Source organism: Stylophora pistillata, chromosome 12, assembly GCF_964205215.1.
Source record: "Stylophora pistillata chromosome 12, jaStyPist1.2, whole genome shotgun sequence".
In the NCBI taxonomy this organism is placed as follows: Eukaryota; Metazoa; Cnidaria; class Anthozoa; order Scleractinia; family Pocilloporidae; genus Stylophora; species Stylophora pistillata.
In genome coordinates this window covers 21,451,201-21,466,200 of record NC_142530.1, presented here as the reverse complement: position 1 = coordinate 21,466,200, position 15,000 = coordinate 21,451,201, and the positions used below count along the sequence as shown (strand labels likewise).

Genomic DNA, 15,000 nt, shown 5'->3' with positions numbered 1-15,000 from the left:
CGCGGGCTCTTGGAATTCGCAAACAGTGAGTTATGTTATCTTCGCCGGTCCACCAAGTGTGGACATTGATCAAAGTATCATGGCCAGCAGTTTATGGGTGTACAAATGTCTTAGCAAAGCGCATTTATGATGCGTCTGAAACACTATTACTGCTTCTATTAAGTCGCGTGAAATATTCTCTACGATAATTGATTGTTATTCAAATTTTCCACGGCTACATTTTCACAAAGAACTAAATAATTGGTCAAAGTTATGAACACACAAAATAGCCCGATGAACCCAACAGTTTACTTGTGTTTGTTACAATAAGAAGTGCTTCAGGAATTAGGACTAAAATCAGTGTGGTCTCTTAAAGGTGGCTTTTTTCTTGAGCAGAGCTGTGACTAACTGTAAGAGCTTTCTCTGATCGTAAGCAGCAGACATTGACAAGTTGATATTCTCGACTCGTTTCGTCTCACTTCACCTCCACATATGATTTGAAACGCCATCATCACAACCTGATACTCCCTCGTTAGAATGCAAGTTCTACAACGGGCGTATCCGGTACAAATCCCGCAAATCCCGTACAAATCAAATATAGCAATTGGATAATAACTGACTTAAGTCAAGACGTTTTGGTGTGTATTATCGATCAGTTTTTTTACTAGGTATTTGTATTTTGACTGGCCCTCCAGGCTCGTCGAAAAACTGCACAACTAGTAAATTGAATACTCAGTGATACCACACTGATACATTTATTCTTATTAAATCATTAACGACTGGGTTTTTTCCCACCCAAGGCGGTCATCCAGCTCTTTTCGTTTTCATTTTCATTTTCAAGATAAATGAGCTGAGCTCGTTATAAGGTTTATGATAACCGAGGTACTCATATCTCATTTACCCATGACTAGTGATTATATGATACCGGCAATCATGGCAGAGACTAAGTTTTGGCTTTTTTCCGTGGTAAGTATTTGCAAAGGACGTTCATTTGTTTCAGTATTCCGCAAATTCGATTCATGAAGTAATCGATCAAAGTATTTTTCTTATCTTGAACTAATGGTATCAAACGGATTGACTGAAATATAATTTCATCGTTTCTGCTTTACTCTAAAAGCTTAAAATAACGCGCTTTTTTAAGAGGAAAGAACCAATTTATGGCGATGATTTATTAACAGATACATGCATCCGTGTGCATTTTAACGCCTAGAACTAAAGAGTATCGATTCAAAAGCTTTCAGTTATTCCCAAAATGAGGACTTTATCATTCAATTATGCAAAGCTTACACCGTAAAATTTCCAGGCTAGAAAGCACTGTTTTTGTTTAACAGTGAAACGATACAAGGTGAAAAATTATCACTGTTACAGTAATTTCAAAATTTGGACTACTGACTTTTGTAAGTTATTGCTTTGTTTTCATCCGTGCTAGAGAAGACAAAAATTTAACACAAATGTAGAGACATCTAACTTGAACAAATTTACTCATGAAGGGAAATGTTCCCTTTGATAAATTCACTTAGGGGATATCTGTTCCTCAACTGACTGGTTAGTTGGTTCTAACCATAGAAAAAAAGCTAACAGAGCAGAATCGGTGCTTTGCAAATTTTACGTTGTCTGTAGAATGTGCCGAATTAACATTTCCTAAAGAAAATGAAAGTGCATATTTTTTTTGCTGACTTCAATTGCTCAAGAAGAAAACAGCGATCTCGCAGATGTTAATGTTTTATGTATGAATAACTATAAGCCGGGCTTGTTTAACTGGTTATTTGTTTTTCTTCCTTTTTCCATTGACAGCTGCTTGTTTATATCGTGTTGTTGCCTTGGGTTTCGTGTTCCCCCACGTCCCAGTGCGGCTCAACAAGGTCAACAGAGTATACTGTGACCGTGGAATCGATGGCACGTCAACAAAAGGCCAAAAGATTCTTGCTAATCACTCAAAACCTTAGCGGTGAATTCAGGGTGTCTTTCACCGGGAGGAGAGGAGCATCAGGGACAAGTGAGAAAACTGATATTTATACTGTAAATTGATCATGCTCAAAGGAGTTACGTCATCCAAAACTTTTCAAGTTGGCTGACGTTTACAAATGATCCACGTCAGTTTATGCCATCTTTCACCGCCTTTTCCCTTTTTATCTTTCTCCTTGCCGTTTTGATGTTTGACTACCTCAAAAAACTTAAATTTTCTACTGAAATCCCCCTACGTAAGGAAAAATTTTACGAGTCACAGAGACCGGTCAAAATATCTTGACGAGGCTCCTTAAAAGGTCGACTAGGCGACATGCAACTTCCGCCGTCAGCTGCGCTTACTTGGTGCAGGTAAACCCTCAGACGTCTTCGCCGTGATACAGCCTAACGATTTCGTTATCAATGATTCCTGAAAAGGTGTCTTGTTTTTCATTCATGCAAAAATCCCGGCTCCAAGCTTTTTTTATCGAAGATAGGCGGGTCACAGTTTATTTTATCCAAAGAAGGTATAATGGGTCGCCAGTGTGCATATACGGAAACGGAAATAGCCTCTAACCATAAGTCTTTACGACGATGAGAGCTTAAAAGAAATCTGGGCGATTACATGGGAAGCAGCTTGTATTTAAAGAAATACATACTGTTCATTCCTCTCCAGTGCATTAAGCTGTAATACGGCTTGAGAAACAAAGGCACCACTTAAACAGATAACAAAATCAATTCCAAGTTGAGTTATATGCTCAACTGTATCCTGTATCTGCATGGTAGACATTTTAAAGCAATGAAATTGCCAACAGGAATTAAGCTTTTAATACTACTATTTGTGTTTTTTCATAGAATTCATCCACAAAATGGGATGTTCCGGTCAAAACATGGTCTTTTCCCTCAGACCTTCCAAAAAGCCGGACTCTATCTTAGCTGCGGAGAATGGACAGTTGGTGGTAAAGGTAAGTCTCTGTTGTCATTGAAAACAATGCGTGGAAAAGAGCCAGGCTAAGGAAAGGTCCAAGTGTGAACTTAACCACCTTTTTGCCAAGAAAATGTGTTAATTTTCAATAAAAATAGCACATCTTGTAACCATTTAAATGCCAGTAAGATTCCCGAGTGGGATCATCTTTTTCGAGAAAATTCTTCCCTTATTTAAGGTTTAACAGACTAATTGTACAATTCGCTTAGTTAATTGTTCTGACAAGAAAAGGCTTTACTAACAAAATCTTCAATTAATCTGGGTATAGATTTTCTGTTATAGAGTACACTGAAGTAGTAACTGCGATCTGTAAATCCTGCCTAAAAACAAGTTGTCACGCCCCAATGGCCTAGCTGTCGATTTTAGTTTTTCAATATTGCTAACCGCCCCCGGTTAGCTCAATTGGTTGGAGCGCCGGAGTGTGTTGTGCGGGAGGTCGAGGGTTCGAGCCCTGGCCGGACCAAATCTCATGGTCTTAAAATAACTGAGGAGAATTTGCTACCTTTCTATAATATCAAGAAATGGATAAATATTCTAGTCTTCTCGGATAGGTACGAATAAACCGTGGGCCACGTCTCCTGCAGGGTTAGGAGTAGGAGACGTTAATTTCCCACGCACGAGATTACTGTGTGGTGGATGTCCTCCCCTGGGGTGGGATAGGTGGGTGTTCACAGGGCCCCAATTAAACTAGCTATCTGCTAAACTGGGCTACCCTGTATAAAACCATCACAAGTCTCAAGAACTCTTCCACTAGCTGTAATCTAGCTTTGAACCCAGCTAAGACAACCTGGATGCTCATCTCCACACCTCATATGTCACGCTATCATAGTTTAGAGGAACGGGGTCTTCCTATTGTTTGCGGGGACTCAACGCTAAAGAGAAAGTCTTGTACCAAGCCATTGGGTGTCCACATGGATCAACATCTCTCATGGAACACTCATGTGGATTCTCTGTTAAGCTCGTCATATGGGACTCTCTCCATTCTGCGTAGGCTCAAAAATCTAGCGCCATTCCACGTTAGAAAACATATCATAGAAGGCCTAGTTCTCTCAAAGCTGAACTATGCTTGCACGGTATTTCATCTGTTGCCTGTTTATCTAGAAAAGCGTCTCCAACGTCTACAGAATCGTGTGCTGGCTTTGTCACAAGAAAATTTGCAGGTCTCGAGGATATTATTAAGTTAAACTGTTTACCAGTTAAAGAAAACGTTGAATTCAATATTCTCAAACTCGCTCATATATCATTGTACGGCAATAATAGCTTTCCTGAGTATCTGAAACTGACTCACCATGAAGTAACTTCTTGTAATCTAAGATCATCAACAGCACGCGTACTTTTTACTCCTGGAGAATCAGGAACTTTCCAGCACTCGGCGGCAACGTTGTTCAATAGACTCCCGATAGCAACAAGAAACATTTTAGAACACAGTTTTTTTGCCGTAGTGCCAAGAAACATTTGTTTGCTAAATATCGGTAGTGAATCCACATAATATGTATCGTATATTTAAAATCTCACGATAAGTTACATTGATTAATTTTGTTATCGTTATTATACTTTTAATTAGTTACTACATATATATATATATATACTTAGATTAGATTAGTATTGTTACAGAAGAAGAGCCTCTTAGTTGTTGCAATCTGTAATAAATCAATAAAATAAAAAAAATTAAATATTCGTAAATACATACAATACATACAAATACATATATATATATATTGATCTTTACAAAAAAAAAAAAACTTCATGAGTTAAGTATCATTTTAGAACCAAAGGGAGCCCTTTCATTTTAATAAAATGCGACGTTGCATTTTGAGTCAGTTAGTGAGTGTTCTCAAACCTTTTATTCTATATTTGCAGAATGCATCGACAGTGGATCTTACAGACAACAAATTTAAGTTTGAAAAGAAAAGGATCGCTATGATTTACAATGACAGTGACCGAAACTCGGAGGTTCAAATGGATTATTACGCACTAATGTCTTTATCCAGACCTCAAGCGGTAATTAAAGGAAATCGCAAGTCTGGAAAAGTGTCCCTTGATAAGGAAAAGAACTGGAGAGACTGTCGCGCATGGTTAAAAATAGACATGATATAAGGATGTGCCCACTTTGAGGTTACTATGGTAACTGAGATTAGTTATAGTTATTGAGATTACTTTCGAGGTTACTGTAGTTCTTCTGTTAAAAGTAATGGGACATGACTCATTGAACAAAAACTTAAATATGCATTACATCATTCTCAACTTCGGGATTTTCACCCTCGTTAATATTGAAAAGCAATAAAATATTGGTAGTAAATCGCGCTTAGTTACGTGCGCCTGATTTTAACTTTAACTTTATGTGAAAGTCATTTACTTACGTAGGTACGAAGCTCTGAAACAGTCTGCATTCAATTGTAAAACAGGCCATCAATGTTGCCCATTCTAAGAATAAACTAACAACAAAAGACTTTTAATTTTTTTCTTTCATTCCACCATTGTTCTATGGTGATTTTAAATTTACTTTATATATTTAATTCTTAGTATTGATGTTTAGTTAATAGTTAAAAGTTATGTATCAGATTTAAGTAAATTTTTTAAGCTTAAGATTTTTACCTCTGTAAATTACGCGCATCTTAGTGTTGTTTTAAAACGATTTTTGTAACCAGCTCCTGGTGTTTTCTTCTTTAGGAAACCAGAATTTGAGGCTTCTTCGATGACACATAGCATATCAACGCTCTGCACGTAACTCATAAAAAAATATCCGTGTGACAGCCTATGGTTAGTTCTCACTTATAGTGCTTTTCTCAGAAAATTTCACTCAGCCTTGTTTGGTATGGAACTTTTTCAAAAAAAAACCACAACATCCGGACAAATCCCGTTTTTTTTTTTCCAGGATCCTGTACTAGAATTTTTCTTTTAACAAGGCCATATAGATTTTAGCAAATATAAGTTTACGAGGATGCAATTGAAAACACAGTAATTGCCGCAGGCAGCAACGCTCGACTCAATTCTTAAGCATGCACAGAGGAAGGGTCTAATCATCCCGCTGAAAAAGGAACAAGTAGGCAAACGAAGACTATTGACGCCACCAATTTACGAGAGCCTTAGTTTTTTGGTGGACACTTAATTCGGATTACAGTGGACGGTAAGCCTAACTTTTATTAAAGTGAGGTCTCCCTGTAGTCTGTCAAAATAGTGTCCCAAGCTCGTCTACTGACTGATCTGGCAGGGCGGTTCGGATTAACGGCAAAATTCCTGTAGGAAAAAGACCGGTCTGACTTGCGGTAGGCGTTTGTGAAATGAATTTATTTTATTTCATTGTAGCCATATTTCCATAAAGGAACGCGGATTCCTCTCAAATTTGCTTCGCTCAGAACATGTGGCTTCGTCTCTCAGTTGATAATGGCGCCCAGACAATAACGCCTAGACAATGAAATCTCCTTCACTGCAGCTTATCTACGAAGACGATTTCTTATATAGTTTATTGTAAGGGGGTTCGACCCGGAAGAAAGTCATTTGCGTCAAAAGATGTTGAGGAAAACGGGATAAAATTTCGTGATAAAGATAATTTAACAATCTAATCGATCACAGGAAGTGATTTGAATCCACATGGTCTTCTCGGGGAAAACCCGAAGATTACTTTCGCAACTACGTAAATACTGGATTAAATCATTGTAACTGACACGAAGGGTTATCCCCGAGGCTTTAATTAGAGCAGGAACTGTATTTTTTTAATTGCGCCACACGTTTTTCTGTTAATCACGCGATATGTTGCAATAGAGTGAAAACACCAATTAACTACTAATTAACTATGGCCCGATGCGGAAAATCTTGTTCAAGAACGAAACAAGGAAAGAAGTAGCAGTAAAACCAAATAAGGAAAGGGGTAGTAGTAAACCAAAGAAGGAAAAAGGTTGTGATAAAACCGAAAAAGGTACGGCTAAGGCTGAAAGAGAATGAAAAGTTGCAATTCATTATATCAGTAAAACAATGTTGGTACTCTTTAGAGAAGACATACAGACAGACGGGAATCAGTTGACAATATATCTATGCCCTTTTCGCTAGTCTGACCTTGGATGAAATTTGATCTTTTTTCCTCTTAAAGGTCCTTTCGTTGTCTTTGCTGTCAATGATTATTATATAAACTTCTCGCTTCGAATTATGGCATGCTCCTTTCCTTTTTGACCCTGATATTTCGAAAGCTATTGTTATAGACTAATGAACAAAAAACAAAAAAATACAGCAGATTGCCACTCAGCTGGCTCGGGGCACTTTTCATATCTGTAACCGTTCGAACCCCAATGAAAAACTAATTGATTTTATCCTACCTTGAATGCTGTTTCCCTATAAAGGCTTGTCCAAGTACAATTTAGATTATCTTGAGAAAATGAAACAACCAGCAATTAACCGCTAATAAAATAAAATGTATTTTAATTTTAGAGCTCTAACATGAGAGAGGATGTCAAGAGGATAATTCTGTGTATTATGAAAATTTTTTAACTCATTTCCCTGACAATTTTGTTTTTATACAGAAAAGCAATTGTCTTGAGTTATTAACTAAGTAATTCTATACAGGGTTATATTTTTGAGAGAGAGAGTGAGAGAGAGAGAGAGAGAGAGAGAGAGAGAGAGAGAGAGAGAGAGAGAGAGAGAGAGAGAGAGAGAGAGAGAGAGAGAGAGAGAGAGAGAAGGGGAGAGAGAGGGAGAGAGAATGCCCCTGATTCAACATAGATTTGGCAGTTGCATTGCGCGCTCAGACACCTACAGGCAGCTCAAAAGCAAAACTAAAACTTCTAACTCCCGAGACGAAACGTTCAGAATTTAATAATTATCAGAAATATGGAAAGTAGAACTTTCGACATCCCGGAAAGCGACTCGCGTGGTTGACGTAAGATATAGAATTGTCTCTATTGTTTATGATTTTTAAAAATAGGTTGTTCTATTCATTTTAAAATTACTGCTTGGAAAAGATCGGCACTGTTTTTGGATACATTCGTCAGGTAATTCCAACCATAAATCCAAAATGCAAACCAAACACCGCAAGTAACTGGGAGAGTTAATCGGCAACTGAATTGTGTGCTGCAAGCCGCGATTTTTTTATATTTTGATTCTTCGGATGAAAAGAAATGTTTCATTGTTCCCCAGTTTCAAACAACATATTTCTAACAAATAGTGGATATTTCGGAGAACGGAGAACGTAATTTATTCAAAGACACCAGGAACAATTTTCATTTCAATTTTCCTTTCAGTAGAAGGTAAGAAGTTCCTGAAACTCGTGATTTTCCTTGTGGGAGGATGAAATAATTTTCAAAAATAGAGCTCTTCTATTGCTAAGGATTTCTAGTATTCCACTCGGTATGTTTGCGGTAGATATGTATACCTGAAGTTCAGCTGAATACATTTGCTTTGTTAAGGAAATCTTATAGTCTTGAAAGTTAATTTTTAAGCCTACTATAGATATTTAGTAGTAATGTAAACAAGACATAATGCACTGAACCGTTCGACAAATTTCACAGTTTTTACGCCACAAACGATTTGATTCCCCAGATTCTCCCTATAAAACGAGGCAGCAGGTTTTATGTTTTTTTTTCCAAGACGATTAGAATTCTTGGCTCTTCCTCCATGTCTAGTAATTATGTCACATTATTCAAGCTGTGTTATCCTAAATTGATAATTCAGGAACATTTATTCTTTTATGGTCCTCCTGATGCAGTATCATTACTTGCATTTTTCTTCGCTGCTCTTTACTTTAATACTTGACATGGAAAAATTAAACAAGAATCGATTTCAGAGGAGTTTAGCGACTTCGGTTTGATTTACCTACAAACATTTTTCATGGTTTGTTGCTTACTTAAATAAACTAAGTGACAGAAGCAATGCCCTTTCACCCGGAATTAGCTTGCCCATTGACGTTCAATGTCTTACTAAAAGATTCGATCCGCCCCCTTATTTTGTTTACCTCAGCGGAAAGTTCTTTTCTTAAGTAGCATGTAAAATAACTTTAAAATAACATTCCTAAGCTTTTGATTTGAATTCAATTGAAAAAGACACTATTTTGTATACATCAGTGCCTTTAAAAAGATACGTAGACGTAACTGATGCAAGCGTTCGCACTTTGGTTCGAATTAGTATGTATTGTCCGTACAAGGAAAACATAGCGTTACAGCATTATGTTTCTAAGGCGCTGAATGGAAAGTTCCCTTATGTCGAATAGAGGGAGGTTCATGTAATGCTTGGTCGTCAAAATCTATCTTAAAACCTTACAGGAAAGGGAATAGCCCCGAAAATAGTTTCGAAATTACAGCGTAAATATAAAAAAGGTCGAAATGCATGTTTATACGTATAACAAACAAACACAGTTAAAGGCAGAACTTGGCACATCGTCCTGTAAAATGACCGGCGCAAGACTAATGGTAAGTCAAGGTTTTTCTAGGGGTCTTTAGATTCGTGTGCGCCGCCAATCATTTCGATGAAATTCTTTCACTGTTATCATTCTAGCTTTTATTCGTCGTGATCGTTTTTTTTTTTGTCAATTTCACGTCCAGACTTTTTTCGACCCGAGGAAAGCTTTTAGTAACGGATGATTCAAAAGAACCTTTCTGAAGTCATTAAATAGAAAGAACATATTAATTGAAGTCAGTACAGTTTAACTCGCGCTGCCTTTTCATAACGTCATGATTCCTTCAAAGTGTTGCAGGTTTTTTTTTTTTTTTACTATTATAAAAATTCAATGCTTAAACATTCCAAAAGTCATATTTAGACACTACGAAGGACGTTTTTGTTGGACAAAAACACATTTACTGTATTTTCTTCTTTCTCTTTCTTACTGGTCATTTTTTATGCAACCATCTTTGGGCCGAGATATTTTGAAGGGAGCCCAGTCTTCCTCACCGTAGGTCTCTGTCACCCCGATGTGTTTCCTTGCTAATATGCTGTAACACTCAGTGCGGTCAAGATTATATTCCCGCCCCTGGCAAAGCTATCTATTGAGCTCAAATACTTCAGCATGCCTGGCCCGTAAGTGGGCGGGTAACAAAATTACTACGTATACAAGTCGAAAATATAAAAGTTGAAGTTTCGAAAGTTCCATATAAGAGTCTTATAAACACTCTTCAGTTTTCTTGTAAGTCTGAGCGATGAATTATACGATCGGCGTATAAAATGGCCGATAATTGCGTGTGAGATATCGGCGATTTATACGCCGATCACGGTTATCGGCGAATAAAACTTGCCAGGTGTGTCGCAGAAGTAAAGTTAGATTGATAATTTCTGCCATAGCCAACAAGATGTATTCGCACTAGACTTCGAAAAACTGAGGAACTGAACTATCAGACTAGATCAATCAATTCTTTAATTTCCATCCATATTTCTTCTCTTTATCTGTTCATAACTTAGTTAACCGATCAGTTAGTTTCGCCTTCTGGTTAACAAACTTGGACTTCAATGGCTTAAGGACTGTAGGTTAATCAGCGTTAACCACATTGTTACTCTATTGACTTCCTCTATCTTTTCCTTGTCAACATTTTAAGGTTTTGCTAGTTTTAACCTGTCTGTCATTTTCGGCGTGCAATGCGGAATATACCATCACCAAGATGAGACAAAATAGCTACACATTAAAAGCGTTTAGGAGACAAGGCGGAGGTGGTTTCCTCAAAGCTGAGCGGAGTGGGGAAGACGGACCTTTTAACGTTTCCTTCACTGGCAAATCAACAGGTCCCGGAACAGGTGAGTATTTATTGTTAAATGAAGTAGTCAATTATTCTCAACGCCAAGCCAAAAAATTTACAATAGCTGATATAAAACTGACTGTCAAAAGGGTGAGCTCACATCTTATTGATATGCAAACATCGAACGTGTGCTATGGCTTTACATAGCAACACCGCAAGACACCGGAGAGCGGAACCGAAATTATTAACTGAGTATGTTCGAATTCCCTCTTTTGCTGAGTACTGTTTCACAGTCATTTTCTTTTTCCCTTCCCATACTTTTCGCCTCTGATATACATCAATCACAATCACAATCAATCACAATCGGATGACGGGGGGGGGGGGGTTGCCATCTTATGGAGGTGCGATCATTGATTGTAAAGATGAAACGGACGCGGTCCTGTCTTGAGAGGGTAGATAATAGCTTTGATGAATCCTCTTTTCAATGCAGAGCTTCACACATTTCACAATGCCATATCAAGAACTCCTATCCAAGACAAAGCTTTGTTGAAATTTTGTGGTAATTGCTGAATTCAATCACTATTCTTGACAGAGCTTAGACTAAATCCTAAATGCACGTTACTACATCTGAGATCGACATTACGGTTCCACTGTCAATAGGTTAAGCCCCACTCCTGCTCTGAATTAACTCTTACTGCATATATCGATTTCCAGGTACAGAATTCCTCTTCAAATTATATCGAAATGGTTCGTCTTCCAGTAACTCTTCCAGTTTTTCTTCCTATTTTTATACCATTCATCCAGCCGATTGGCCGGAGTATATGCTGGCCATTGTTGAAGGGGGATTGGTCGCAAAGGTTAGTGGAGCTTGAAATTAAGCACAATAGTCAGAATAGCATCTCTTATTTAAAAATTAAGTAGTTTTCAGTCTGATGTATGAAACAAAATACGTAAACAATACGTAACAAAATGGAGCCAGAAACAATTGCCATACAGATAGCGAATTCAGAACCAACCAGTGCACAGAAAGATGTTCAAAAGGCGCAGTTGCGTTCTTTTTTATTATTGTTTATTTATTTTATTTTTTTATTTTTTCGGAAACAGCGCATTAAACAATCTGAGCATTCCAGTAGTCCGTGCGATGCATCTTGGATAACAATCTCATGCTCTGATTGGTCTATTCAAAAATAGCATATCTTTCCCGCCCTCTGGTTGGTTATGAACTATATCAAGCTTCTTTATTACTGATGCTATACTAGGCCCTATGTGATGTAATAGGCTGGGGGATATAGTGGACTGTAGTACTATAAAGTTACCTTGCTCTTTCTTTTTATCGGCAGAAAGCACATAATTCTGCGGCGGAACTGACGGACAAAAGCTATCAATTCTTGACGAGGGATCATCAGTTCGTTCACGCCGATGATGAAGAACCGGAGGTTGATGTGACCGATGTCCTAACAGTAATAGTCTCCAAAGCCAATGGCCACGCGATCAAAAGTGCTAAGGGTGGGCGTGTCCTTTGGAGCTCTAACTGGAGAGACTGTGGAACATGGATCTACTTCGGTCAATAAGTAATTATTCCCCTGTGACCATGTGACCAATGGTGTTTGTTTCGCATTTGATTGGTTGAGAGAGTGGCGCAAGCGTAGTGATGAGAGACGAAAGCAGTACACTTAAATGAGATTTTCTTTATTGGACTTTGTAATGCACTTCGAAGTTAGTTAATAACTTCTTTACCCTGAGATATGTCAGATATCAAGAACAAAAAATAAGGAGATGAAAAAGTTAAATTAAGATAACAGAAATGTCAGTAAAGAATAATGACTTAAAAGATCCCGCCAGGATATGAAATGACAATCACCTTACAAGTGAAATGCAACGCAATACTCTATATTTGAGATGAAGAATATATTCATGTTGTGCATGCTATTGACAGAGATTGAGTTTTATATTTATGCTGTTCACTCATCAGGGTATTTTATTGATAAGAATATATAAATATATATATATATAATGTAAAGAAACTGTAAACTTCTTTGTCGAATAAAGATACTAAAACCAATGAAAAACGAATGTCCTCTTTTTTTTTTTGCTTTTGCGCTACGCGTTTCACCGCTGTTGCGGCTCTTCAGGCATAGCAAAGTGTGTTCATTGATTTATTTCGTCACAGATCTAATTGTAATTACAATAAGAATAGCTATTGTAAATCGAAGCACGCGCGAGCAATTAGCGTAATTTCAAATGATTAAGGACGTGTTTCTATTTCGAAATAAAAAATCTTTCTTTGTTCTTTCTCATGACCTCGGAATGGCCGAGAATCTTGTAAAACGGAAAGATAGTGAACTGAGGGGTCAATCCCGCAGCACATTCATCAATATGTTTGCTGACTCCCAGCATACGTGTGTACGGGTCTCTAATTTGTTGTTTATGAATTGTCACTCTATTTCTCAGGACATCACCCGTTTCTCCTATATAATTATGTCCACATCCTGCGCAGTTATTACGTAAATCAAGTTCGTTGAGGTGCAGTTCATCGAGTGTTTTATCCTAAATGTTTCATTCGTGGCGGAGAAGGTGAATTCTTTACCCTGTTTTAAATAGGGGCATTTTCCGCAACGTTTTGTTTCACAAATTTTAACTTCCGGATCAGTGTCCTTTTGCTTGGAGAAATAGGAGTTTGTGAACAACTTGCGGATTTTTGGGATTGTGAGTTGTTACCAGACAAAGGAGGTTATTTTCACTCCAAACATCAGTAATCTACCAAGCCACCGCTATACTTAGGGACAACAACACTACTGAAACATACATCGGACTCACAGAAAACGACTTTAAAACTAGATACAGAAACCAGACCGCATCTTTCCGACACGTAAAAAATAGAAACTCTACCGAACTCAGCAAACACATCTGGACTCTCAAAAAAAGTAACATCGACCACTTTATTTCATGGCGCATCCTTTCATCTAAATCACCCTACGACAGCGCAAGAAAAAGAGGCCTAAAAAATGAAACCAATCATCATCTGCCGACCTGAATTATGATCACTCAATAGACATAATGAACTTGAGTCCTCATGCCGCCGCAGAAACAAAGTATTACTGCGCAATAACTGAACAAAGCACTTAATTCACCGGTACCCCTCTTATGCAGATTTGTAAAGTATCCAAATGATGGTAACGAATATTCTTGTCGATAAAATCCCCCCGGAGGAGTGAGTAATCACTTGTAGGACTCGTAGGGATAAAAACGTGGTCGTCGTATTTTTCTACTCCGTATATATTGCGCTCTACTTTTACGTATATCCAGCAATGTTATACGGAAAAATCGAAACGCAGACTTTTTTTAACAATGCAGCATACTAAACCATGTTGCTTTGGATCAACTCTTACGCCCCCTATCTAAATATGGGTGTTTCGCAGACTTTACAATTAACTCGCTACGATAACAAATCAGAGTTTAGGCAACTGAGATTTCATCACTTTTCTTCCACACCCGCTTATGCATTGAAGTGAGAATTATGCATTTGCTTTGAATAGGAGGATAGCATTTTTTCATATATTTCTTTTGTTCTCTTTCATTAATCAGCTTTCTCTCAAACTGGAAGTCCCTTTTACATTCTTTTCTTTTCTTACATTAATTGAGACCTTCTTATACACATTCACACAATTACACAGCTTTGTAAATTACTCTGTTGTAAATATAAATACGAATTTGAAGAAAGAGGGCAGGGTGACTGTCGGAGCCTCACTCTTGCCACAAAAGAGGTTGTTACTAAGTTTACCGTATTAGGTGTTAATCAGATATCGTTGCCCTACCGGCTTTGGCACTCAAAGGAATTTGGTCCAAATGAATTTGTTCCCCTCTAAAAACTAACGTTGTTTGCTCACGATCCTACAGTATCTCATGGGGTAGATGATCATTACCTATCGTTCAAACGTCAGGACGAGAAAATGTAATATTGTCAAAGTGGCAATAAATCTGGAGGCCAGATCCATCCCAATACAGAAGCTAAATCCGTCTGACATGGTGAAATTGCAGGCAAATATCAAAGGAATGGCGACAAGTCCTGAGAGTATATCAGAAAGTGCTAAACAAGCTATGTATAAGTTTGTCACTGTTTGGAGTTGCTTTTTTTTGTGCGCACCAATGCGATCGCTAGTGGAACGATTATGAGGCAGGAAAGAACGCCTAACAGCACGAGAGGGAAATCATTTTCATATAGCTTTAGCATACCCTGCGTGCCGTTTGGTTCTTGAGTTGCTTTTTCACTGGATTTTTTTAAAAGAGGAATAGGGTTCATGGCTTCGTTGACTCCTTTTACCTTTTTTAATCCTGTTAATTTCCTGCGTCTTAGTGCGGTATTTCAAAACAAAATCGGAACGTAACCACACGAGTTCAAACTGGTCGATGTCGCTCTACGAAAACTTGACCAAAAGACCTTGA

The 15,000-nt window shown here is 37.9% G+C and overlaps 2 protein-coding genes and 1 long non-coding RNA gene across 7 annotated transcripts in view; 2 read left to right on the top strand and 1 right to left on the bottom strand.

Moving 5' to 3' along the window:
- The window catches only part of LOC111336492 (uncharacterized), a 6,126-nt gene extending 570 nt beyond the window's left edge, over nt 1-5,556 (top strand). Inside the window, exons 1-4 of one of the 2 annotated variants that reach the window (XM_022942600.2) lie at nt 788-945; nt 1,774-1,975; nt 2,779-2,888; nt 4,769-5,556. In XM_022942600.2, the coding sequence (XP_022798335.1) occupies nt 850-945; nt 1,774-1,975; nt 2,779-2,888; nt 4,769-5,005 (645 nt within the window). In that variant the 5' untranslated portion in view covers nt 788-849 and the 3' untranslated portion in view covers nt 5,006-5,556. Of the gene's footprint in view, nt 1-787; nt 946-1,773; nt 1,976-2,778; nt 2,889-4,768 lie in introns of those variants that run through there. The other variant, XM_022942601.2, reaches the window with a different exon arrangement.
- A 21-nt stretch (nt 5,557-5,577) lies between these two features.
- On the top strand, nt 5,578-12,638 carry LOC148719240 (uncharacterized). 2 transcript variants are annotated; one of them, XM_088740200.1, is made up of 4 exons: nt 5,578-5,668; nt 10,420-10,615; nt 11,272-11,414; nt 11,898-12,638. In XM_088740200.1, exons 1-4 carry the CDS (start codon nt 5,666-5,668, stop codon nt 12,126-12,128), a joined length of 573 nt encoding a protein of 190 aa, XP_088596326.1. In that variant the 5' UTR covers nt 5,578-5,665; the 3' UTR covers nt 12,129-12,638. The 2 variants fall into 2 exon arrangements, with proteins under 2 accessions (XP_088596326.1, XP_088596325.1); XM_088740199.1 differs by lacking the exon at nt 5,578-5,668 and adding an exon at nt 8,873-9,303.
- Nucleotides 7,219-15,000, bottom strand: part of LOC148719239 (uncharacterized) — an 18,765-nt gene continuing 10,983 nt past the window's right edge. For 2 of the 3 annotated variants that reach the window (XR_015993650.1, XR_015993652.1), the window contains exons 2-4: nt 14,879-15,000; nt 11,874-12,097; nt 11,305-11,424 (exon numbers count right to left, since the gene is read on the bottom strand). The exon at nt 14,879-15,000 is cut by the window's right edge. This is a non-coding gene — a long non-coding RNA (uncharacterized LOC148719239). Of the gene's footprint in view, nt 7,269-11,304; nt 11,425-11,873; nt 12,098-14,878 lie in introns of those variants that run through there. The other variant, XR_015993651.1, reaches the window with a different exon arrangement.

Excerpts from the sequence above, each read along its gene's own strand:
- LOC148719240 (XM_088740199.1), top strand. The coding sequence starts at position 9,217 with ATGCATGTTTATACGTATAACAAACAAACACAGTTAAAGGCAGAACTT. Across the intron at positions 10,616-11,271 it reads ATCAACAGGTCCCGGAACAG|GTACAGAATTCCTCTTCAAA; the intron begins GTGAGTATTTAT and ends ATCGATTTCCAG. Across the intron at positions 11,415-11,897 it reads AAGGGGGATTGGTCGCAAAG|AAAGCACATAATTCTGCGGC; the intron begins GTTAGTGGAGCT and ends TTTTATCGGCAG.